The sequence below is a fragment of the Rhinolophus sinicus genome, linkage group LG10 (assembly GCF_036562045.2).
Source record: "Rhinolophus sinicus isolate RSC01 linkage group LG10, ASM3656204v1, whole genome shotgun sequence".
Classification (NCBI taxonomy): domain Eukaryota; kingdom Metazoa; phylum Chordata; class Mammalia; order Chiroptera; family Rhinolophidae; genus Rhinolophus; species Rhinolophus sinicus.
This window is the reverse complement of record NC_133759.1, coordinates 57337397-57364795: the sequence shown is the minus strand read 5'-3', so window position 1 is coordinate 57364795 and position 27399 is coordinate 57337397. Positions and strand designations below refer to the sequence as shown.

At 42.5% G+C, this 27399-nt stretch overlaps 1 protein-coding gene across 6 annotated transcripts in view; it reads right to left on the bottom strand.

Moving 5' to 3' along the window:
* ATXN7 (ataxin 7) overlaps positions 1-27399 on the bottom strand; it is a 128699-nt gene that overhangs the window by 36732 nt on the left and 64568 nt on the right. For 5 of the 6 annotated variants that reach the window (XM_074313234.1, XM_074313230.1, XM_074313233.1 and 2 more), the window contains one exon: positions 13550-13654. The exons of the other annotated variant lie outside the window; for it this stretch is intronic. In XM_074313234.1, the coding sequence (XP_074169335.1) occupies positions 13550-13654 (105 nt within the window). The remainder of the gene's footprint in view (positions 1-13549; positions 13655-27399) is intronic. 6 annotated transcript variants of the gene reach the window in all.

The following is a 27399-nucleotide window of genomic DNA, read 5'->3' as shown; positions in this document are numbered from 1 at the left end:
GGCCTGATCTGACACAAACCCTTCTGTGAATGAGTCGGCGCAGAGCACGAGCAGTGCAGCCCGAGCAGGAGGGGCAGCTGCCCGCGGTCTCAGCACTTTCAGTGGTGCAGCCGCGGGCAGAAGAGTCCTGGCCCTCAGGTCTGTGTGTCCCTCTGAGAAGCCTAATTCTGCTCCCTCCTCGTAACACCTTTAGTGCAGCACCCAGCACATCTCCAATGCTCGACAGATGTTAGCTATTATGATTAGAAACAAGGAGAAACTGGACATCATCTGAAGAAAGGAAGAGTAAGAGAAGGACAGTGGTTTTGATTATAGGAATTAGTGAAGTCGCCAACAAATCATGGGATTTCCTAAATGAAATCCCTGAGAAGCCAGCAGAGGTGTCTGTCGTGGGTGTTCTGCAGGGCACCCAACAAGGCCTTGGCAGTTGGGAAGTGCTGTGTTCCTGTCACTGGCGGTAGGTAGCCAGTTCTCCAGTTTACAGAGCACAAGTCTCCATCCACTAACCCCACTTCACTGTCTCAGCAGGCCGGGCGAGTTATAATTGGCCTTAATTGGCACTTACAGGAGCTTTAACATTCCTTACCTGCTGCCAAGGAGCACTTGAAAGGGGGAGAAAGTATTTTCAAACTTAGAAATACCAAGCAATTCATTCAGCTGTGGGCCTGGCAGCCTGCTATCCAGAATCAGATTAGCTTCACCAAGAAATGTTGCTATATTACCCAGTGCTCATTAGGTACTCAGGCCGGATTAGGAGAGGTGGGAGATGGAGTCTAAATGAGGGTAATTCACCTTGGGGGCTAATGCCACTGGCTGCCACCATCTTCTTCAGGGCTCAGCCACACTTCATGTGTGTGTCCCTTTGCAGCTGTCCCATGTGTTCGAAGGCAGGCGAATAAAGTATAACCTCATTGCCTGATTTACATGGACTTCGTGTTAACCCCAGTCTCACCTCAGCCCTGTTAGTATCTGATACACAAAGTGAGCACTGTCACTCCAAATGCAATCAGAAGTCAAACTGACGACATATTGTTTTTCACTGGCCCTGCAATTAATCTCTCCAAAGATTGTTCTCCTGTAGGAGACTACACATGCTGCCTAACAGAGAGGAATCCCACCTAACAGAACTAGATGTCTTCCCTGAGGTAAATTCCATACAGAATGAACAGAAGTTTTCCATATTATAGGAAGATTGCCTGTCATTGTTTAAATGGAAATTTTAAAAAAAATTATCACTCAGTTTTTGAAAGATCTCTTTGCCTCACATCCTCATATTACTAAAACTCAGAAGATACATGCCATTCTGGTAGTAAAAAAGTGTGCAATTGTTAGAGAAATTTACTTCAAAATCAAATTACAATCGTGTGTGTGTGTGTAAAATAATGTAACAGGCTTTAGAAAAAGAAATGAAAGTTTAGAAAAATAAAACACCTATTCCTGGTGGCAATACTTGCATACAATTCTAGTAGAGCTACAAGGTATTACAGTCTTTTTGGGAAACAATCTAGTAGCAGCTATTAACAGTGCAAATAAATACCCTTTCTGAGACTCTATTCCATAGAAACAAAACCACCAATAGTTAAGGACATATGTAGCAGGGTGGATACTGTTACTTTGGTCATAGGGGCAAAAAGCAGGAAACAAAGTTAATATCCACAGACAGAGGGCCTGGCTACTGCACAGCCACACCTTAGACAGTAAGCTATCATTAAAAAGGGGATTAGTGTTATGTTGGGATATGAATGGATTCCCAGGTAGTATTGTTGAGTAGAAAACAAGTGTGCATAACATGATCCATTTTTTGTAAAACTAGTGCCTGCTAGTAAAACATGGCATTATATGTGCCTATATAGAGTTATGAGCATGAAAAAAAAATATAGAAGGATGTACAATACTAAGTTATATGCCAAGTTGCATCGACAGCTTACAGAGTAAAAAGGACTTTTAAGGTGAAGACGGTGGGGAGGCAGAAAGAACCAATGAAATAGGAAAAAAGAAGGCTAACTGAAAATAGCATGTTTGTGATTATTACATTTGTGTATCTATGTAAAAATATATGGTGTGTATATATATTTCATATACTCATGTCAATCAAAAAGTCCATGGAGAAACTGTTTTAACAAGTTTTTGTTACAAAAAATGCACTATAAAGGCAACTGAAAAGAATTTAAACAATATGAAATCCTGGTATTATTACAGCAAACGAGTTATCCTGACGATGTCACCCATTTCATTTGTTTGGCTAGGCAGACTGAGATTCAAGTAGCACAACTGAGCACAGTAAGAATCACACAGAAAGGCCTGCTAGCCACTCAGGAGTAACAACCTCTTCACTTTCAAAAGCTCACTACAAATCTTGTATTAAGAATTCTAACAATCTTTTTAAAATATCAAGCACAAGAAGCAATGAAACAAATTTCAGTTCAGAGTTTATTTTTGACCCTGGGAAACCACAAATCAAGAACTCTATCATATGTGGTTAAGGGTTTACTGTTTGTATTTTAACTTATTTTACCATGAGGTAATTACCTTCCCTGATCTTTCCCTCTCCTTTTTTTTTTTAACTTTCAAACACACAAGAGGAGAAGGTATAAAATTTCTTTGAAGTTCAATCTGAGAACTCTTGTCTTAAAAACAAGATGTAGAAGTAAACCTAAGACTGGGATTTTTAGATACACAATGTGGCCACTGACCTCTTGCCCCAAACCAGTTTGTTTCATGGGCTTGGACTAGAACATGCATGGGAGGAATTATCCCAGCCAGGTACGCAGTAGGCGCTACAACATAAGGAAGTGATAAAAACTCCCTCTTCTGGTCACATGTAAGACCACAACTTAACAGGGTTGAAACAGCTGGTGTGTGTGCGTATCTTAACTAGTCAACATACATATTAGTCTTGTGAAATGATTGTCAGGAAAAACGTCTTTTAGAAAATACAACTAAAATATGGATTTATATCCTAAAATGTCCCCTTTAAAATGTGAAGCACAGCTATCCTAACAATTTCTATATGTGGCAGACAAGTCAAGAGTAGCACTGGTGAATAGTAATAGTTTCTTGATTGATTGATGGTGTTAGAAACCCACATTTTCACTGTCTCATGCTGATGACACAAATCAGAAGAGTTGAAGTAGTTCTATGCATCACACTAGCACTAACCTGGAGGGCCGCTATGCCAGCCTCCCTGAGGAGAATTAATACGCTGAAATACACAGGCATTCCCAGAGAATGGTCTTTAAAGCATTGCATGGAATAATGTACTGAAAAGGTAAATGCCTGTCAATAGGGAACTGATTAAGTTAAATACATTAAGAAGTGGAATTACAGGCAGTCTTCAGAAAGAAGGAAATAGAGCAACATGCATTAACCTGGAAAAGATAGGTTATTAAGTTTAAAAAGTAGATTTATAACAAATCTAATTTTTCGTGTGTGAGAAGTATGGAGCCAAATATTGTTTTGCCCAAGGTCTAGGAACCTTCCAAGGATAAATGCCAAACTGCTTTATTTATTCTGACTGAGAATAAGTAACACAGAGAAGCTTTATTTATTCTGATTGCATATTTATCCTCTTGTTGGTTAATTTTTTTTTTTTTTTACAATGTATACTACTATGCTAATAATGAAAAAAAATCAAAATACATGTGTTTTTTGATCAACAAGTTTCTGTTACCCAAATGAGAGTATGAGAAGTCCCAGAAAAGTGTACATATCCTCTTTTGTTTTCTGGCTTGTATGACTAAATTACTGTTCCACTACAAAACAAAAAAAGATGCTTCCGTGCTCAAATCGTCCAGCTACCCAGCCTTGCTGGCACTGCCGCATCCTGGTTTCTCTGCCCCGGCCCCTCTCCCTAACTCCACCTGCAGCCCTCTCCTTGCACAGTGCTCTGGCACCTCCTCACTGGCCTTGCCGCCCAACCCGTTTCCACCTCAGGATCTTTGTACTGTCTGTTTCCTCTGGAACACTGGTCCTCCAGACCTTCACACAGAGGCTCTTTTTCATCACTGAGCTTAAACATCCACTTCTCAGAGAGGCTTTCTTTGACTAGCCTTATCTAAAATGCCTTGCCTTGATCATTTTTTTTCACATTATTCCTAGCATTTATCACTACGTGAAATAATCTTATTTTACTTGATTTTTATCCTTCTCGCTCCACCCTCCCTAAACAAAATATAAGCTGTATGAAGTCAAAGACATTGCTTTTCTAGTTCAGTGGAGAACAATGCCTAGAGTAGACAGTAGGTACTCAATAAATACTTGTTAAATACATGGATAATATCATTGCCAGTTTATTTTTTCAAAACAACTTCAAGACACAGACATTAAAAAAGGCACAAATTTTGTAACAGAATAAAATAATCCGTCTTTCTGACTCCATCTTGCTCGGGCCTGCCAGTTCCCACGACATGTCGGTTAGCAGCTTCTGCTTAGTCCTGCACATAGCTATGCTGATCATGGAAGTAAGCTAACCTGCAGCCTAGGAGTTACTGAAGCAACCTCACTGCTTGAAACTACCTCCCCAAGGGGATAAAGAAGGTATGTACACAAATAATGGTTGTTTATCAAAAGATTTACGGGAACCTCGTGACTGGGATCACAGCAACCAGACTCTGTTGACCAAAAGCAAAGAAGTCTCACCATCCCCTTTGGAGCCTTGCTGACGTCTGCGGTCAACAATCACCTGCTGACCTGAAACCCCTCCCATTTCCCCCTTTCCCTGACATGAAAGAAGCCTGAACTCTGTACCTTCTCAAGATGGTTATTTAGGATGCTAGTCTGCCATCTTCTTGGCTTGCTATCTCTCCAAATAAAGTCTCTTTCCTTGCCCCAACTCCCTGTCACTTGACTTACTGACTGTTGTGCTGCAAGTTTGAGCTTTCACTTGATTAGAATTTCAGTGTGAGGGAAAAAAACACACACATTTATATTAACACATTTTATAACTAGAAATTAAAATGTTGCTCCTACAAATGGCATAAATATAGCACCATTTTAAAGATATCTGCTGATTATATAACTAAGGAAATAACATGAGGTGTATTAGAAAAATACAGTGAATGTTTAAATTTAAAAAATTTATTACAGTAAAAGACACATTGTCATTAATCCCCCTCACTTTGAACACACTTATCCCATCATCCTTGCCACTTTCTGAAGCAGTTCTGGAAGTCCTCTTTCGTGAGTGTCTTTAGTTGTGCTGTCATGGCTGCCTCGATGTTCTGAATCAATTCAAAACGTTGACATTTCATGGTCATTTTGACTTTGGGGAGGAGCCCGAAATCTCATAGTGCCAGGTCCAGTGAATAAGGTGAATGCTTTCATTTGACAGAAATTGCCATACCAGAAGCGACGTGTGACACGGAGCCTTTCTGTTGTGATCACAAAATATGGTGAATGCTGCTGCTGAGTACCATCCAACAGAAAGGCAGCGATCTTCAATACTGAAAGCAGTGCGTCGAAACTTAGTAACAATGTGTGACAAGTTTCAACTTGTTCAATGCAGTCAGTCAGGTGTAAACTACGGTTGAGAGAGGGTGTGTTTTAAAGTGTGCCGTAAATCATCCTCCATCATGACAACACTCTGTGTCACACATGGCTTCTGATATATGGCAATTTCTGTCAAATAAAAACATTACAGTGTGTCCTCATGCACCTTATTCACCAGATCTGGGACCATGCGACTTCTGGCTCTTCCCCAAAGTCAAAATGACTCAGGACATGAGGCAGCCACGACAGTGCAACTAAAGACACTCACAAAAGAGGACTTCCAGAACTGCTTCAGAAAGTGGCAAGAATGATGGGATGGATAAGTGGTTTGAAGCGAAGGGGGAGTATTTTGAGAGGGATTAATGGCAACGTGTCTTTTATTATAATACATTTTTCTTTTATTTAAACATTCACTGTAGTTTGATCACACCTCATATAAAATTGTGTTAACACTATTTGGCTTCTGGCAAAGAAAAACTCAATTTACTGCATTTGTTTTACATCATGCTATTCAGTGACAAGAAGCTTAGGTCCAATGGTCAACTGGGAAGTTTAGAGTGAAACTAATGTCCACCTTGACAGCATTCACGTTTTGATCGTCTACTCTGGTTAGCTCCCTTCCCTGGCTCAGCCCTCGCCTTCTGGAGAAAGGCCTGACATGTGTCTCCACAGCAAGAGAGCGAAATATTTTTGGCTCTGAAACAAGTTTCAATCTTTATACTGACTACAGAAATAAATATGCCAACCAATTCTCTAAAGAAGCTACAAAATGTTATGAGGCTGGAACAAAAAGAGGAGGAGATTATCTTTGGTTAGCTATGATTTAGGGTTAAATAAAGTAGGAGAACATTCTGAAGAGAAATCCAAGGACTGTGCTAAATCAAATATCTATCTACTATCATTACATCTTCAAATTACTGAATGTACTCTCTGAGGTAATAGGTTTACAGTGCTTACCCAGCTACTCTAAGCATTAAAATTCTACCTGAGCTAAAACATCTGTCACTAATTAGGGTTTTGGACAGATGGAATTTTTCACATTTTCTCTAGATTTTCTTTTTTAACTCTACACATCCTTATTATATGCATGAGAAATACCTACTAGTAGTCAGAAAACCTGGTCTGGTACATTTTATCTGTGTGAATGAAATTTATTTTAGGAGTTTGATCTGTAACTGGGAATAAAACCATCCATTCTGTGGATCTCTAAGAACAGGAAATGAGATAATACATGTGAAAGGGTTTGTGAACCATCAAGTGCTATTAAAAATTATCATTAGTCTATGAACTTTTAAATGAATGTCAATCCTAAAAGATTAACTATCACTGAAAGTTTCAAAGTAGAAGAGATTTAGATTATAAAAATTCAGTAGCCAATTTAGCTGGCATACTGGAGAGAAAAAAGAAACATTTTTCCTTATCCCAAAACAAAGTTACTTAGTAGCCAAATAAAATAAGTCATTCAAAATGCCTGAAGTTGTAACTCCAGGTCTGAGTCAATCAGACGGTAAAAGGGTGAGGGGGTGTGTTTTTATTAAACAGCAAAACCTCTGCTTTGTGATGTAGACTAACTTAATTATAGGATGGCGACCGCTGGTCACAGATATGTGAAATGTCTACAGTGGGAATCACCATTTTTGCCAGAACCAGCCCAGTGGAACTCACAGAGTAAGACTCATTTCGCTTTTACACTGATGTTCTTTGAAACCAATTAATTAGCCCAAAAAAGTATGAATAATTTCTATTTACTCATCCTTTGTTGAAAATGTCATTTTAAATTAATGCAATATATGTCGGCATCTAAAAGAATCCAAGCCACCTCAGTGCACTTCAAGGAACATTAAGAACAAGCAATGGGCATGGTTGTTAATTTTATAGGATCCGTAATGCCTGCAAGTGGAGAAAGCTAGAAGAGCGCAGCAGTGTTTCTGCTAAAGCTACTTTTACAAAGTTATGAAAAACCCCATTTATGATCTCTCCCTCTGTGAGCAGAGTCTGAGAGGTGCTGATGTTTTACACTGAGCCCAGACTCACACACCACTGACGGCATCTGGTAGGGGATCAAGACAAAAAGTCAGCTGATAAATGGCAATGGGTGTTTATCTGGGATCTGTCCCTTTGCAGATCAACCTGAGATTTGAGAATTCAGCTTCCCAGGTATGGCGTTTTCTAGGGCTAGGGTTGGCCTCAGTAGATAGCTCCCTAAACCTCAGAGGACACCAAACCCAACAGCTTGAGCCGGTATTTCCCAAAATGCAGAGTAGCTTCAACCCCCAACATTAGCAACATTAAATTGCAAGTGAAAACTTACTCCGCTTCCAAATCTCTTTCAATTCTTCTGATAACATCACACTAACATGTGGGTAACACCTGCCTAAAATGTGCTGCTCTCCTTTTCAACAAAGGGGCCGCCTCAGAGCTCAGAGCTGGCACTGGCAAGACCGTCAAGGAAGTGAATCATCTTTTCTCCGTATTTGTTTTTACACTCACCATCGTATGGCAAACAAACATCATGAATTTTCCCGCTGATGATTCTGGGAAGATTTTCTTCATAAAAGATTTATTTAAATAGAAGTGGTTTAAAGAAAAATATTAAGAGGAATTAAGTAAGCAAATCACAAGGATGGGACCTGGCTGATGAGAACTGGGAAAGAGTGGCAGAGGCCCATGTGGGCACGGAATCCTTGCTCTGGGACTCAGGGCTGAGCCAAAAGGGTCAGCCTAACTAGTCTGCGGCAAAACACTTCAACGGCTGACATTTGAGCAAAGTTTTAATTAATTCTAGGGATTCTACATGTGGCACCTGTCCGAGCTGATTTAGTATCACTCATTTATTATGCCGAGGTAAGACCACGCCATGTCTGCATAAGACAGGTATCCCTGGAAGCAAACGCCAAGAGCAGCAGCAGCCCAGAGCAGCAGTGCACCATGTAGCTTATCAGGATCACCTGGGAAACGCTCTCAACACAGAACCCGCGAGGCACCCTGTGAGTCTCCAGCTAGTACCACCTTCTCAGATCATAGCAAACATGTAAACAGAACTACACATTATGGGCTCTCCAGTAGCCAGTTTAACATATTTACCACTAGCTGATCAACTGAGATTCCCAATTTGTTAAACAGCCTCAAAAGAATGCTGCTGGGCCTGCCCGGTGGCTCAGGTGGTTAGAGCTCCATGCTCCTAACTCCGAAGGCTGCCGGTTTGATTCCCAAATGGGCCAGTGGGCTCTCAACCACAAGGTTGCCAGTTCGATTCCTCGAGTCCCGCAAGGGATGGTGGGCTCTGCCCCCTGCAACTAAGATTGAACACGGCACCTTGAGCTGAGCTGGCTCCTGGATGGCTCCGTTGGTTGGAGCGCATCCTCTCAACCACCAGGTTGCCAGTTCAATTCCTCAAGTCTCGCAAGGGATGGTGGGCAGCGCCCCCTGCAACTAAGATTGAACACGGCACCTTGAGCTGAGCTGCCACTGAGCTCCTGGATGGCTCAGTTGGTTGGAGTATGTCCTCTTAACCACAAGGTTGCCGGTTTCGTCTCCCAAAAGGGATGGTGGGCTGTGCCCCCTGCAACTAGCAAAGGCAACTGGACCTGGAGCTGAGCTGCGCCCTCCACAACTAAGACTGAAAAGGACAACAACTTGAAGCTGAAGGCACCCTCCACAACTGAGATTGAAAGGACAGCAACTTGACTTGGAAAAAAGTCCTGGAAGTACACACTGTTCCTCAATAAAGTCCTGTTCTCCTTCCCCAATAAAATTAAAAAAAAAGGAAAAAAAAAAAAGAAAGAAAGCTGCTTCTGGCCCGAGGAACTTCACCATCTCAGTCCTCCTTTACACTGTAAGTTTTAGAGACAATTAATGTGCCATTTCCGGCACATAATACAAACAGCTAAAAAGCCATTAAAAATAAAACAAAAAACAACCAGGGGCCTCCATTCATGCCATCTTTGCGAGACTCAACCAAGTTCTGGGCGCCACTGTGCAGCAGTCACTATGCCAGGCCGCAGGACACAAGGCAGCAGCTCCAGCAGAGAGCGGGGTCTGCTGTGAGCCCCGTGCTTTGGGCCAGCCTGTGGCTCCGAATCAGCCCAGGGACTCCTGAGTCTTAGCCTTGGTGACCCCCAGCCAGCTGGGCATCAGGAAGGGCCTCAGGAAGCGGCCCACGTAGGAAGCTCCCTTTGATCCAGATGCACAGCATGTTTGGGACCCACTGATTCAGGTTACACTTTTAAATCTGAAATTAGCAGTAAATAACATAGTGCTCTTAAAAATACTGAGTAATGAAAGATAAATATAAGGCATGCTGGAGTATTTCAAAACCTTAAAACAACATCAAGAAAGCATGGTATTACTACGCAGTTTCCAAGGAAGAAAGCAATCTATACTACGAATGCAATCAGACTATGTGAAACTGGAAATGCCAAAATGACAACACCGTCACTCAGCATCCCTGCTCAGATGGAAATCCTGGTTAATCACTAATTCCCAAAAAGGCAGCTCGGCTCGCAAAAAAAGTGTACAGCCTCTTCCTGCTCTGCATGATAAGCTGCTCACCAATTCAGAATAATCTTACCACCAACATTCACTGATCTACAAGCCTTCCTGCCACTGTAGCTTCCTTCCCTGACCCAGGCAGCAGTGGTGTTAAAGGAAATGTCTGTTGGGCTTTGTAGCAACTGCTCATTTGTTCACAGAAGTTACAAATGATATCAGCAATACATGAACTCACAGAAGACTGTCCACACATTTTCACCAATTTCATCAAAACATAAAAAGTAGAAACCTTCCCTTGGCAGGTGTGGGTTCTTCCTAATAAGGTAATAAACAGACTGCCATGACCACTTGGAAAGATTTTGAATTTGAAGACCTTTTAGTGGTGTTAACTCTGGAAAAACAACAAGAATGGGCCTTCTGAAATTACAACACAAAAAGAATGGGTTCCAAAACTACTACTTCTTGCTACCACCCAGTAGCAACGGTAGAAGACGGAGACTGGCAGCGCCGGGAATGGTTCTCGGCCTGTCGACCCTGCCCACCTGTCCTCCCCTCCAGCTGAGGAGGTGTCACTGCAAACCCCCGCAGGGCCGTCCCAGGGCGCCTGCCTCCACTTCATGCTGTTGCCCCCAAGCCCACATACCTAGCCATCTCCAGACCTCTGTGTGCTCCATCAGACTACTCCTCGGCTGTGGCCTCAGAGACGGAACGCCTTCCAATTTGCCAGCTGAACTTCCCACGTGGCCATCATCTTTCTCCAGGGACTTCCTCTCTCACAACTTTAATATTTCCCTTGCCACTAGAGGGACCAAAGCACCCACCCACTGGCTTTACCAGTCACATCTCCTGACTAGCCACAGAAGGCATGTGAGTGTGTGAATCACACCTTCACACCTTCTCATTCACACGTTTGAAGTTACCACAATTACTTTATCATTCAACAAGAATCTTACTAAAAGACACTGTGTGTACTAGGTACTGGTGGAGAAAGGGTAGAAATAAGGTTTTAAGACCCCTCCTCCTTCCCTCGCTATACACTGACATTCCAAGGGAAAGAAAGAAAATCATCTCCATAAAGTGTGCTGTAACAACTGTGTGAAGTGCTTCTGGAAGAGGAAACCAGGAGGGGACCAAGAGGGCCCCTTTCTCTCAGGAGTCCTGAACGAGGTAACACCTTTGAGCAGGCCTTGACCCAAACTGCAGAGGTTACACGCGTCCCTCTTTCCTCTCACTCCCATTCCACTCTGCCCAGCAGTCCCGCAGGACCAAGTCACATCACTCTGGTGCTAAGAATCCGGCAATAGGTCTCCCCTGACGCATCAAGGGCACAGGTGTCCGATGGGCTCCCAGGCTCTCCCGGCTGGGCCCGGGCTGCGTCTGCAGACAGCTTTCCACAGGTGGGTCCATCAGCTCTGGCCAACGGAGACTCTGTGCCGTCCATTCCAGACAGCCTGGAACTTCCTGCTTCCATACTTGCTCATGTCACCCCAGTTGCCCACCAGGGGCCACAAATATGGCTGTTCAGTGTACAAACTGTACAGGTATTATATGGCAGCCCTGCCTACCCCATCAACATACTTCCCATTTTAGGGGATTATAGATGATTTTTTAAAAGTATCTTCTGCATTTTCCACAATGAATACATAGCACGTATCCAAAAATTGAGGGTGAAAAATTGCACGTGGAAAAAAGAATCCATTTTACTCTCCAGGTAGCCCAACATGCAGACTTCTCTGAGTTACTCAACAAGAAGCAACTCTTAACACCTCAGACCGTTTTAGGACTTGAGACACATACCTTCTGTACCTACAGCTGTGCCTTTCTCTCTCGCATGCCTGTTACGTATTGGATTGAATGAGGGCCTTACCCACTGTGTCCCAGTTAGCCGTCACTGGGAAACAGCACAGCAAAGAAAGCTGAGGCTGGAGATCTCGCTCGAGGCAAAGAGCTAATCGGCGGTTCTTACAACATTAAGTTTAAATCGAGTCTAGTCTGGCTTCATAGACCTAACTCCCAACACTTGGCAAGTGACAAACTGCCTTTGCCGTTCCCAGCCTCTGAGAGTCCTAAGCAGGAAGACAGTGTCTTATTATGTTTGCACTCACTCTCTGTGCCTACCCCAGGGCCTCACCCAGAAGCAGAAACGCAAAGAACATTCTCATGACTACATAAAAAATTTATTCCCTGGGAAAAAAATGGTGGGATGTTGATTATGATGGCATTCCTCGTAAAACCGCTGCCACGACAGCAAGTCCTGTAGGCTGTAGCTTTAAAATGTGTCCCCACGCTGCCCCCCCAGCACTGCTGCCGCACCTCAGCCTCAGTCTACGCTCATCTCCTCCCTCTGAACTATTGTCCCTGCTTCTATTCTTCTCCCACAACGTATTCTCAGCAAATCAGCCCATGAGCTGGACCCATTTTACTCCCTTATATAAACCCTCCGAGGTCCCCCAGCTGCTGCTTCCTCTGGCCTACAAGGCAGTGTTTGATCAGGGTCCCTGCCTACAAGGCTGGGCTTCTCTGGCCTCTAATTCCTTTCACTAACTACCCTCCACCCACACAGGCTTCTTCAGGTTTGTGCACTGGCTCTTCCCTCTGTATCGAATGCTCTTATTCCAGATCGTCACATGGGTGGCTGCCTTCTCATCACTTAGGGCTCAGGTCACCAGGGTCACCTCCTCAGAGGCTTTGCTTAAACACTTATCTACAGAAGGACACCACGGTTATTCTCTCTCAAGCTTGCATTTGTAGTAGTAAGGAAAACAAAGAAAGAACTTGCAGTTATTTAAAAAATGTTTCTAGTTAGTTTTGCCTATCTCTCCAGCTAGATTTTAAACTCCATGGAGGTAGGAATCATACTACAAGGTGGGTATTCAAATACTTCTGAGTTGTTGTTGAACCAAACTAAGTATAAAACTAAGTTTTATAATCAGAATTTTATTTTAAACACTTTAGGTGGCATTATGACAATGCAAAAGAACCTTATCTGGATCCTTCCATGACTAAACCCCCAGGTGACAGGCTTGGAGCCCGAAGCCCAGGGATGGCTCAGGGGCTCGTGACACTCCTAAAGTCATAGGCCTCATTCTAAGTACATGAATAATTGTGATGGGGAAGATGTCATAGCTTCATCACACTGACAAATTAAAACATGACATCAGGATAGATTGAGAACTACTGAACTTACAAGTTTCAAAATCACATTTCCTTTAGAAAGCCCATGTCTCCATACGGCGTGTGTATCTATAATTTTACCATCCACTACACTCACAACCATGGAATCTAGAAGGAAACAAACCTTTTACTATACTGATGCAATATTCCAAAGAGAGTCTGTAAAATACATTTTCCCTGTCTAATTTCAATAAAAATCAGAAAATGAACATCACTCTCAATAAAACTCATAAAATACCCAAGATCTGACAGGCATTAACTCATTCAATGAATTAGAAGGCTTACTTCCTGACAGGGGGTGGGACATCATAACCTACCCAGGCTGTCGCTGCCTTCAGTTTAAGCCTGCTTTACCTATTACGCTCTAACAATGATTTTGAAATGATGAAGCACTTACCATAATGTGACTGAAATGCCTGCGGTTTGACAACCTGATTACAGTCGTTACACACCACCAAGTAGAAATCATCGTGGGCTGGACAGAGACCAAATATTGGCATGTCTGCAACAAAGAAAGGGAGTATCACTCACTCATCTGGTTCTGATTAGTATGAAACCATTGGGGTGGCAATACTCTCTCACGGACATGCCTTATGACAAAGTGCACCGGGACACATATCACTTCCAGTTTAAAAGTCATTGATGTGGCACACCATGACTCGTAAGAGAGAAATGAAATCAGGCTTACAGAAACACCATTACACAGGGTTAAAATAAAACGCACCAAAAATCATGAGTATGAGGTAAAACTGACAAATCTATTGAAATGCAACAATGAATACATTTGCCCAGTAAAGCAACTTTAGACAAACTCTACCAAGGGTTATGGGGAAGAATTTGCAACCACACAAAATGCTTAGCAATTTACAAAAGCTGTACCATCGAACGGTTTTATTTGTTTAACTATGCATTCTATTCCAGCCATCTGGTCTCTGAGTTCTGTGGAACAGTTAAGAAAGGAAGCAAGGTTTCACGGAGTAAAACTGCTGGTTTCATCAGCATGTAATACAAAGAAAATTATTTTTATACTCTTCTTTCAGCTCACAACAACCTCTAAGTCCTTTTGCTTACACACTGAAGCCACTGGACAGATGGAACTTCAGTTCCAAACACAGCATTTCATACATTAATTTCAGTTCCGTTATTAGAATAGGGCAAGATACACGTTAGATTTTTTACAGTAAGAAGTTTAAACTTAAGACATAAACGTGAAACTACATTACCTGCAGATACATGAAAGGTGAAAAGAAGTTGATACTAGTGACAGTATATGGTTAAAAAGTTCTAACCATGAACAACTGATTAACAACAATCTAGGGAACAGAGTTAACAGTTCAGATCCAGAATCTAAATCTCTTAAATATTTCAAAATTGATTACTTTATGCAAGTATTTTACACTATATGCAATACACTATTTAGAATATATACAATGAATGGATAATTAGCACATTTCAATTAGGCAAATATTTTAGTAGTCTAAATACTAAGTTTAAAGGGGGAAAAGATCTAAAAAGCTGATTAGCATCTGCTTTCACGTAAAATTTAATTTCACAGTCTCTCAAGTTTGGGTGATCTTGGTGGTTTTTAAGGAAAAAGAAAATGCCCCGAGGAGATGTAAATAGTGGTGATAATCTCTAAAATAAAATTACTGATCTCCTATCTACACATGACTATAGCTCAGATTTTCTTAAACAGTTTCTATTATCCTGAATTGCACAGGTAGCTAGCTATAAACCTGAAATATACCAGGAACCAACATGATTCTGGCATGCAGTAGCTACATTCTGTCCTCACAACTGCCAAGACAGACACCATTACAATCCCACTCCAAAGAGAAAGAAACTGATTCACAGAGAGGTGAAGTACTCTAAGTCAATAGCTGGCATTTAAGTCTGACTCACTGCAATAGCCTGGTTTTGGTCCCTTGAAGAACAGAGGAATATGATTTCTAGAAATTCCTTCCAGATTCCAACTCCAATAATTTGGTCAGGGCTAAACACCTTTGGCTGCATAAACCGATTAGATAACACAGGAAGCTTCTAGTAGACCGCTGACTTCTGTGACTAAGCTTAATAATTTAATGAAAAATAAGAGCTAAACAATATGCTATTTTCCTTGAAAGCATGCCCACATTGAGTTAAAAATAGTACATGTGGGAGAAGGGGAAAGGTTATATCCATGCAATGATCAACATGTAATAATAAGCCATTTTCCAAGTCTATATAGTTCCCTTGACATGACATTTCCTTTTTAAAAATAAAAATCGAAAGTAATTTACCTTAAGTTCCATATACCCCTGTGCTAAATGCCTGATACAGGACATAAGGGAAACCTGAATTACAGAAAAGGAATAACATTCATACTTTATAGCTGAAAAGTATGAAATGTCTATAAATATCAAATCAACAGTTTCATTAAAGGTATCAGCTCTGTTTTATTAATTAGACAGTTAAAACAGCATTAAATCATGTGGTCTCGGTTTAGATTTAGGCCTCTGTGATGTATTGGTTTGTGTGGTTTTCCACAGCACTCAATGTCAAACAATGCTGCTTAAAATACATCACTTTGCCACATACCAGACATCTCTGGGGACTGGACCCCATCGCTTCATAAATAAGGCAATTAAAAAAAAAAAGAGAAACTATATTAGGTTGGTGCAAAAGTAACTGCGGTTTAAAAGGTTAAAAATAATTGTAAAAACTGCAATTACTTTTACACTAACCTAATACCAATCCTTTCAAGTAACAGGAATTCAAATGGCCACAATGATGATTACACAGGTAATTGATTTTTGCTTGGATTTCGCTGATCTTTTTGTTAGTCTCAGGAACATTAATAAAGCCGAGAGGCGAGGGGCAGTCTGTAAGGGACCAGAAATCTGTACTCTGTAAAAAGTTCAGTTTCCTCAATAACTTAAGGGCATTGCACATGATGATGACAGTAATGATGATTTTAATGGTAAATGGTGGCATTTATTGAGAGACTACTGTGCGCCAGGCCCTGTGCTAAGCGCTTTTTACATATTTTAACCCTCATTTTACTGATGGACACATGAACCACACTAATATCACCCAGCAAGAAAGCACAACCAGGACTCAAACTCAGGTTTGCACTACCTGTGAGCTCAGTTCGTAATCTTTGACTAGCATATCACAGCTCCCTAAAAAGCCCGCATGTGTGCACACGTGCGTACACACAGAAACCCTGCGGAAAGAAACATGGTACACTTGCATCTCGTCCACGCTACCCTATGAAATCAAGTGCCTGTTATGAAAATCGACAGCAGCTTTAATTTTAGCTTTCTAAATTCTTTACTTTCAGATATCCATATTTGGAAGTAAGTTAGAGGACACAAAATAATTTAAATAAAATGTCTTCTTCATGGGGGAAAAAAAAGCGTTCTATATCCTTTTTCTGCACTGGGACATTCCAGAGGCCTTAGCAACAGGAACAGAGTGTGGAATGTTGTGGCAACAGAGAAAATGAAATAATTTTTGCGAGAGACAGTATGTATGTTCCTGAGCATTTTTAAAGCATAAATTCACAATCAGCCCATCTACAAATTAACATATGGAACGTGCCCAAATGCAAGGAGAGAAGAGTTTGATTTACAAAAGAAAATAAAAGCGAGTTGATAAAAATGAGTTCCCACTGAGTTAAAAAAAAGTTTACAAAACACATTTTAATATACAACTTAAATCATTATATATTTCAAAATAATGAGAAGTTTTAAAGTTGTGCTTGAGACCACGGACACTGTACTAATTTGTAAGAATAGATTTTATTGAGTGGAAGCCCTAAATCTTTCTCAGGATCCAGGTGCCCCCAACCTCCAATCAGCGAGTGGCCCAGCACCACATGCAGGCCATCGTGTACTCTGGAGACCCCAGGCCAGCACAGGGAGGGTGTAGGCACACGGACACGTGAGCGCATGTGCAGAACATCCACAACCACATGCAGAATGAAAGCGCTCGTCCCCCAGTCAGACCCTCAACAGGAGCAAACGCATCCCCATATTGAGACCTGCGCCATCTCTGAAACCTGAGTATGTAGCACCCTGGCCGTCTCCCTTCTCCCATGCTCCCAGAATTCTACATGCCAACGACTCCCACATCTCTCTCTCTATCCCAGGCAGCTCCCAAGCTCTGTCTAGACTCACAATATCCAACTGCCTATTAAACACTGCATTTGGATGTCTTCTATACCTCTCAGAGGGCATGTCCAAGAAAACTTCACTTTTGACCCTGCCCTGTTCCCCACCCCCCAAAACCCTCCCCACTTTGGGTAAGTGGCACTATTCATCCCAATTGCTCAAGCTAAAAACCCAGACGTCACCTATGACTGCTCTTTGCCACATCACATCTGGGCCAGAAGCAGGTCCGGTCGGCTCTACGCTAAGACATCTGTTCGCTTCTCTACACTGGCGAGGCCACCGCTGTAGAGTCTGCCAGCAGCACCTTTCCAATGGACCGGGGAAGAAGTCTCCCAGGTGGTCTACAATCCCTTTCACAAAGCCACCAAGGTGGGCCTTGGAAATCCTCCAACAGATCATGTCACTACCCTTAAAATGTCTCCAGTGGCTTCCCCCCTCTCGGAATAAAATCCCAACCCTTTCCACAGCCCCCACGGCCCTGGCAGATGTTTGTCCACCTCCCAGTCACACTGTTCTCTTATCCCCGCTCCTCTCTCTTTGGCTCCGTCTGCAGCAGGCTCACTGACCTGCTTTCTGTCCTCAGACCCAGAGAGCTCGTTCACAGCTGGCTCGACCTGGCTTCACAGGATGCCCGCTGCCTTCTCACACGCCAAGTCTCTGCTCAGCCATCATCTCTTTAAAGGGCCGCCCCTCTCCCTCCCCTATTAGTTACTCCTATCACAGGTATTTAAAGCAGAGTGCCTAACAGTATGGGCCACTGACTACAATGTGACCTTGAGTTAGTTCTACACGCTCTTTGAACTTCAGTCTCTTCGTTTGTCAGATGGTGATCGTACTTAATTTACTGAGCACTTCGCAGGGCAGAAAGATGAAGAGAACTAATTCCTACCTCAGAAGGCCCCAGGAAGCGCTCACTCCATGGCCCCCCAGCCTGTAAGACAGGAGTCATGCATTCTGTTGTACTGCTCAGGAAACTAAGGAACACAGACACTGAGACTGCACAGCTACTAAGTGGCAGAGGCAAGGTGAGACCTGCCGGGCTCACAAGCCCAGCTAATTCCCAATATCCCCCGAAACACTGCCAGAACCTGTCTCCTCCACGCCACTCCCCCCGCCAGTGCCGCGGTCAGGGCCCGGTGGCCTCCGCACACCTCAGTGTCTCAGTGCCCTCCTCGCTCTGCTGCCAAAGCCACCAGCCTACAAAACTGTTAACGCCCTTCCTCTCCTTGGACAGCTCTGCTGACTCCAATGCGGCGTGGGCCCCTGACCTACGTCTCCGCAAGCAAGACCCTGAGCGCTCTGCTCCTCGCATCGCTCCCGTCGGACTCAACCTGCTCCAGCTGCAAGACTGTCTGGGCCTTCTCAGAGCCTCCTGCTCTCCCGCCATTCTACCTTCCAGCCAGCACAGTTCCTGCAGCACGAAAGCTTTTCCCTCTTCTTTCTGGAATCCCCACCATTCCAAAGAGCCAGCTCCAGCGCCCTCTCTCTGTGCTCTTACTCATCCCACTCAGACCTCCGTTGCAGTCCGCCACTCACTGGCGTATGATTTGTGAATGGGAACGGCTAAGCAGATACCTCTGAGTGCTGTCTGCAGCAGACTCCTTGCGTACATGGCCTGAGAAGTGAGCGCTCGCTGGGTGTTGGTGAAGCAATGACTGGCATCTAGAACTCTTGCAGAGCTTCCAGGTGCTCTCAGGATAAAAGCTAAGATTCTCGACCTGACCCACGAGGCCTGGAACAGCCCAAACCTGCCTCTGTCCCCTGGCTCTCTGCGTGTGGCCTCGCCGGCCCTCGTTCGGGTCCCGGAGCACCTGGTGCTCCCCAGTCAGAGCGCCCTGCCACTTGCTGTTCCTTCTGCCCGGAACTTTCTCCAGGTCTGTACCTGGCTGGTTGCTTTACTTCAGTCTCAGCCTCAGTGTCACTGCCTTGGAGACTTGGCTAGGCAGTGTCCTGGCACAGGCTGTCAGAGCACGGACGCAGCCGTGCCACACAGCACCAGCCGCAGTTACAAGGACCCAATTAGCTACGTGTGTCTTCCTCTCCTCCCGCTGGCTGAGCTCCACATCTGTCTCCTGTTCTGCGCTGACAGTGCCTAACAGTGCCCGAGGTGACTGACAGGAAGCAGCTAATCAATGTGTTGTTAAATATTGCTTGATGGATAGTAACTGAAGTATTCGATTAAGTGCCCATGGTGCCATCATCAGCCAAGGTTAGAATTGTGCCTTTATGTCATTTAATAATATCTAGTCATCCACTGGACTTGGGTATGTCATAGTGACAGAAAAGTTCACGGATGAGAATATCTCCCTTGAACACATGCTCCCATTCTAGGAGGTAGCTCCTGGTAAAACTTTTGTGGGTCTGATCCTCAAATACGCACACTGGCAAATTCTCTCCTGCTAGTGTGTGCAGAGCAGTGAGTAGTAAGAGCCTGGGGTCAGACTCCTTGGACTCAAGCCCCACTCTCCCCTCCTCTTCCTCTTACTACCTAATTGAACATGGTTAAATTACTTACTCTCTCCACTTCAGTCTCCTCAGCTATAAAACACAGCTAACAGGACCCACATTTCACAGTGTTATTGTGAGGATTAAATGAACTAATCCATAAAGAGCACTCAATAAACGTTAACAAAATAAACAAAAACACCAAACATATACACACTGACATGTCTGCTGCAAGGGCCTCAGCTCTCACCAATTAAAGTTGCAGGAGACTGATATATACTGTAAGTGCTCACATCCTGTTGATAGTTTCTTGGAACTGAGGCAAAAGGACGTATAATGAAACAAATTTTACCAGAGGCTAATTGACATCAACAAGAGTTAAGTTCCTAGGGCATTTCATCAACGCTCTACCACAATGACGCTGAAGGAAAGGCTGTTATTCGAGGACCTGCTGTAGAGCAAACAGCAACTATTTTATAATGTGAGCTTAACTCTCACGGGGTCTCGCGCTCCCCCTGCTCACCACTCACTCCTCCCCGGAAGCAGTGAGAGGCATTGGAGAGCTGCGGGTGTTCTCTGCAGAGAGTCAGGGCCCATGCTTCGAGTTTCAGCTCTACCCTGCAAGCCAGGGAGAGAGAGCCTAGCGTTTGAAGCAAGCAAGCCACATGATACAAAAAGTCACTCTGGCCTGAAGGTAGATGCACTTCGCTAAGGGGGAGAGGGTGATCCTCAAGGGCTGATGCAAAAGTCAGAACGAGACAGAAGTAAGTACCTGTGTGATGAAGATGGGGGAAACCACGCTGGAGACATGCTCTGCAGGATCCTACAAACCGCTTAGGAGACCGGTGGATGGGGGTGAGGCAGAGGGAAGCAGCGAAAGATGGGTCTGCAGTTCCTTCCTTCCTCACTGCAGCTCATAGACACATGGATGGTGGGAGACACAGATGGAAGAACCTAGTCTGCCAAGGCAGAGTCTACTTACAGGCGCAGCCTCTGGGGTCAGACTGGCTCTGTTCAAATCCCAGCCCTGCCACTTAGGAGCCTTTACCTCAGTTTCTCATCTATTAATGGGTAAAGTAATAGTACCACCCTCAGGGCTTGTTGGGAGGACTGATGAATATATGTGAAATGCTTAGACAGTGCAAATGTGAGCTAGTTTTTTAAAAACCATTTTCCCCATCACTGTCTGCTCTGGTCAACAGTGGCCGTGCTCCCCTCCACCTATTCTAAACCTCCTTAGGCCTAGTAACCAGTGATGTTGTTAAATCATAAATGTCACCTGGTGTGATTAAACCCCTCAGTGGTTCTCCGATGTAGTCAGAATGAAAAGCAATGCTAACGAGGCCCTGCCTGACCTCTGCAACCTCAAGTGACAGCACTCTCCTCACATTTTCCACTCCAGAATTCTAATCCCGACAATACATCAACATGCCACTCACTTCCCCACTTCTGGGCCTTTGCTAATTCTGTGCCCTCTGGATGGAATGCTTTGCCTGCCTGGCTCCAGGTCTCAGCTTACTTTCCATCAGAAAGCCCTTCCCTAACAACCAATTTAAAGCAGGACCCTATCTCTTCAGACAATTCTGTCTCACTCAGTAGTTATTTATCATTTGTCTTTTGGCTATCTCCTCAGTAAGATATAATCGTCATGAGGGTTGGGGCCAGGTCTGCGTAACACCACAGCGCCTGCCTGACTCACAGCAGGTTCTCAACTAAAGAATTTCATTAAGGACTTTGGATCAGTCTTCTGAGTTCAAATCCCAATGCCATCGCTCACCAGGAGTGTGACCTTGGGCAAGTTCCTCTGTGTTGATCCTCGTCTGTAAAATGGGGACACTAGTAGCTACCTTAGTAGGTACTTATGCGGATGAAGTGAGTCACTACACATAAAGCTCTTGCAACTACGTCTGGAACAGAGCCTGTGCTAGCTCTGCCTCACCTACTATAATTATTTCTATTTTTACTGTGTGTTACACTGGCCACTGCTTCTAATCTCTGCTGGTCTACAGCCACCACTTCCTGTAACACTATGCATTGAGTGCTTAGTTTGTGTCAGGTATCACGGCAGTACTTTATATATATATCATTCATTCATGTACTGAATGCCTACTATGCCTGGGCAGTATTCTAGGAACTGGGTATATGTAGTGAACAAAAATCACAACCCTGAGAAACATTAATACACATAACAAAAATAATACCAGTTTGCAATTACTGAGCACCTCCAAAGTTCCAGCTAAAGTACCAAGTATTAACTCATTCATCTTCACAACACCACCTATCTCTCAGGGATGTTTTCCCCACTTTACAGATAAAGCAAGTGGGGCATAAGATTACCTGCTTTAAGTTACAGAGCCAGTCCATGCAGAGGCTGAGATTTGAAGGTAAACTACTCCTTTAAAGTGCATGCTCTTCACCACCTCACTATACAAGACTTTCCAAGCTCAGTGCCCTCCCTGCTTCTCCCAAGAAGTCTCTACTCGTCTGCCTTGTGTAATCAAAGTCAACCAACACATCGGACCCAACAGCGGACTTCTGAGGCCACCTCTGGACTGTCTGCTTTCATTGATCCTCAAAGGCTTCCTTCAATACTAGGGCTCTCAGCCCCACTGGTGTCTGAAACACGTGTAAGGAACCTGGGGGACCTGGAAGGCTGGTCTGCACATAACCAGGCTTTTATGAGAGTCCGAGAGTCCGTCTCAAACTTGTTTCAAATGGTAACTTTCAATTATAGGTAATCAAAAGTAACACCAGGGGCGGCCGGATGGCTCAGTTGGTCAGAGCATACCTCTCAATAACAAGGTTGCCAGTTCAATTCGCGCGTGGATAGTCGGCTGCGCCCCTTGCAACTAAAGATTGAAAATGGCAACTGGACTTGGAGTTGAGCTGCACCCTCCACAATCTGACTGAAGGACAACAACTTGGAACTGATGGGCCCTGGAGAAACACACTGTTCCCCAATAGTCCCCCAACAAAATTTATTTAAAAAAAAAAAAAAAAGCTCTTATAAAAAACCAAAACATCAATGACATAAAACAATTTTAACTGCTGTTAAATGAACTTTAACAACTGGGAAATAATAAAATAGAACTTTATTTACACCCTCCACACACTTCAACCGAATTCACGTCCTTTGCTCCAATAAAGGGAACTGGGCTTTCCCTTGACTATAAGATGTTAGATGATGAAACCAAGCAGGGACAAAAAAAGGCCAATCATCAACCCGCTAAAACGTATATAGTTTGAGGCCCTGCAAACCAAAGTAGCCAATAAAAATGGGATTTAAAAAAGAAAACTGAGATGTTTCAAGCAAAAAAGCAACCAACCAAACACCAGAGGAATAAAGAGCTAGAAGAAAATGGTTAATATTTATTAATCACTAACTACAAGTGGCCAACCTTACAGTGAGTGACTCTCCATAGGTAAAAGCCCCAAGAGCTATTATCACTGCTTGTTCTGAAATTGAGACACAGTACCTGGGACCGAACAGAGGAGACAAATACCAAAATCCTGGGGAAACTGGGTTATGGAAGGCAGGCTGGGCTACAAAGGTGGCCAACATGGCAGTACACATACAGGCTTGCCTCATGTGTGCTCAAAATACTGTCAGCAATTGTGAGCTTTCAAGACAGAAATCAAGCCTGACATGCCATGTGCCCTAAATCTGGAAATTCCACCCCAAATCCTTACTGGGTCTTCTCTGCATCACTACAGTTCAGCTGAGCTTGCAGCCTATGGTCAAATGTGCACTAAGAGAGTTTACCACTACCCTGGTATCGTAACCTCAAGCAAGACACTTAACTGCTAGGCACTCAGTTTCTGCATTTAAAAAATGGTGAAAACAATGATATTTATTTCAGTAGACTGTTGGACTGAATGAGATTATTCATGTAAAATGCTTGACTCTGTCTAAACACAGTAAGCAGAGTGCATATAAGGACTCAGAAAGCATAGTGCCAATTTTATTATCATTATTATTATGGTTATGGTTATAACCTCATGATTTTGTTAAGAATACCATTCCTTCTTTTGTTCAAAAGGCAGCCCATGCAGCAATACCTTATCTGCCAGGTATCTTGTATGCAGGACACCCATGGCTCTCATATAACTATGGGATGGCACTGCCTACTGACCTATCTTTATGTGTTTAAATGGTTAGCCTCATATAAACCATATCTTGGACCATAAAACAAACCTCAACAAGTTTAAAAGAACTGAAATCATGTCAAGTATGTTCTCTGACCACAACAGAATTAAATTAGAAACCAGTAACATAAAGATAACAAAAAAATTCCAAACACTTGGAAACTAAGCAAGACACTTCAAATAACCCATAACCAAACTATGACAGTAATAGGTAGCATGAAAAATCACACTACCATAATAATTGATGCAGAAAAATGTACTCATGATAAAAAAACAAAAACAAAAACAAAAAAACCCCAGATAACTAGGAATAGAGGGAACTTCATTAACCTGATAAAGAACATTAACAAAAAAACCTAAGCTAACAACATACTTCATGGGTAAAGACTGCATGTTTCCCTCCTGAGATCCGGAACGAGGCAGGATACCCATTCTCACCACTGCTATTCAGCATAGTACTGAAGTTCTAGCCAGAAAGATAAGGCAAGAAAAGGAAATAAAAGGCACAGATTTGAAAGACAGATATAAAACTACTCCTATTTGCAAATGACCTGACGCATTATGTAGATAGAAAAGCACAAGGAATCTACAAAAAAACTGTCCTAAAATTTATTGGTTTAGCAATATCACAGGACACAAATTTACCACAGTCTTTTTGGGCTGCTATAACAAAATACCATAGATTTGGTGGCTTAGGCCAGGGCACTAATCCCATTCAGGAGGGCTCCACCCTCATGATCTACTCACTTCTCAAAGGCCCCAACATCCAAAAATCATCACGTTAGGGATTAAGCTTCAACTCATAAATGTGGCGGGGCTGGGAGGGGAGCACATAAATAATCAGTCTATACGCAAGGTCAACAAAAAGCAATTGTCTTACTATACACCAGCAATGAATACGTGAAAACGAAAACATAAATGGCTAGACTTCAGTTGGCACGTTAAACGTTATTTGCTTTGTGTTATAACTGAGTAGTCAACAGCCGAGTGGCCGTGGTGAATATAGCACACCAGAGATCTGCATCTTTCATAAGTACTTTAACGGGCATTATAAGTTGTAATTAGCTCTTATTTGTAAAGTCTAAATATCTTACCAACGACATGCCCCAGAAGGTTCAGGACTTTTAATAGATAATGAAAGTGGACTAAGTGTCTTGAGTTTGTTTCAGATGCCTCAAGACAGAAAAAATGCTCTTTAGATCTTCTGTCTTAATGGTCACAATGAAAATCTGAATAAATCCAGCACAAAAATTTGAATTAGTAATGTTAAAACTTCCCACAAAGTAATAAAGCCCAGGCCCAGATGACTTCACTGGTGATTTTTATGAAATGTATAAAGAATTAGCACCCGGCCTACACAAACTTTTCTAAATAATAGAAAAGGAGGGCATACTTCTCACTTCTCAGCTTATTGAGCCCAGTACCCTAATACCAAAACCAAGGACATCACAAGAACTGAAAGCTATGGACTAATGTACTTACTATACATTATACAATATATATTTATTATTTCTACAACGTATATTAAATACGCATTTGAAAAATATACATTTGAGCAAATATGCGCAATATACATTTGATAGATAGATGGGTTTGGAAAAGCTTGAATTACTACCTGAACAATTTCTCCAATATTGGTAACGTTATTAAAGTTCCAGGCCAGACTGTATGACGCACTATTTTCAGTGCTTCTCAACCATAGAAGTCACCTAGGTAATCTTGTTAAAGAGCAGATTCTGAAATGGTAGATCTGGTTAGGGGCCCGAAATTCAGTAATTCTAACCAGGTTCTTGGTGATACAGAGGCTATTGGTCTGTGACCATATTTTAAGCAGCAAGGCTTTATTTTGAGGATCAACATAGAATTGGGTACACCTTCTTTTTCAGTTTTGGTATGTTGTGTTTCATTTTCATTAATTTCAAAGTATTCTCTAATTTGTAGTGATTTCTTCTTTGACCCATGGCTTACTTAGGAGTGTGTTGTTTAATTTCCACATTTGTGAATTTCCCAAATTTCCTTCCGTTGTTAATTTCTAATTTTACTCCACTGTGGTTAGAGAATGTACTTTGTACTTGTGTAATTTCAGTCCTTTTACACTTATTGAAGTTTACTTTATTATGGCCTAATCTGATCCTGGAGAATATTTCACGTGCACTTGAGCAGAATGAGTCAGTACTCTGCTGTTGTTGATTAGGTCCAGTTGGTTTATGGTTTTCAAGTCTCCTATATTCTTCTTGATCTTCTACCGGCAGTTGTATCAATTCTTGAAAGTGAGTTATTGAAGTCTCCCACTATTACTGTTAAATTGTCCGTTCTCCTCTCAGTGTCAGTTGTTTGCTTCATGTAGTTTAAAGTTCTGTTGTTAGGTTAGGCACATGTACCTTTGTAATTGTTATTTCCTCCTGACAGACTCAGTCATGGTTTTAAAAATGTTCTCCTTTATCTCTAATGACAATTTCTTTAAAAAACCTATTTTGTCTGATATTTTTATCGCCACTTTTGCTCTCCTTTGACTACTGTTTGCAAGGTATATCTTTCCTATTAACTTTTAACATGTTTCTGACTTTGAATCTCTGGTTATGTCGCTTGTTGATAGCACACATTGTTGGATGACGATCTTTTTAGAGCTATTCTGCTAATTTCTGCTTGCTAATTAGCGTTTAATCTAGCTATTTAATGTTATTGATACAGTAGGATATATGGCTGTGATTTTGCTTTTTATTCTACATGTATCTTTTTGTTGTTGTTCCTCTATTACTGCCCTAATTTTAATTTGTGTTAAACTGATATATTCTAGTACACCTTTTTAATTCACCTTTTTCTCTTTTACTTTTATCTCCCTATTTTCTTAGAGGTTGTCCTGGAGATTACGATTACCATTTTAACTTCAAACAGTGTAATTTGAATAAAATCAACTTAATTTCAACAGTATATAAAATATTTGCTTTGCTATGGCTCTATCTCATGCTTTGTTCCCTCTGCATGTGGGCTGTATTTGCTGTTTCTTTGCCTGTCTTGTAATTTTTGTTGAAAACTGGACAATTTAAATAATACAACATGGCAATTCTAGAAATCAGATCCACCTATCATTTTCGTTGTTTAGTTATTTACTTGGTAACTGTGGGAAGTCTGTACTCTTTGTTATGTTTGGTTAAGTCAGGTCGCTGCTTGGTTATCTAATTATTGGACAGGATTTCCTTAAATGTCTTGAACCAGTAAGTCTCCTACCCTTTGCTGAGGGGCTCTGTGTTTATGTTGGGGCATGCCTTCTATGCTCTAACAAATGGTTTACAACTCTGTTTTAGCCTTCACTTCCTGTTTGCATAGAGCCTCAAGGTCGGCCAGAGGTGAGCAGTAAGGCCTTTTCTAGGTCATTCCTGGGCATGTGTGCAGCCATACCTATACATGTGGTTTTCTAGAAATATGCTGGAACTCTTTCAAGTCCCAACTGACACCCCGTGCTTCCTATTTAGTTTTTTCGTTAGGCTCTTGTTAGCACCAA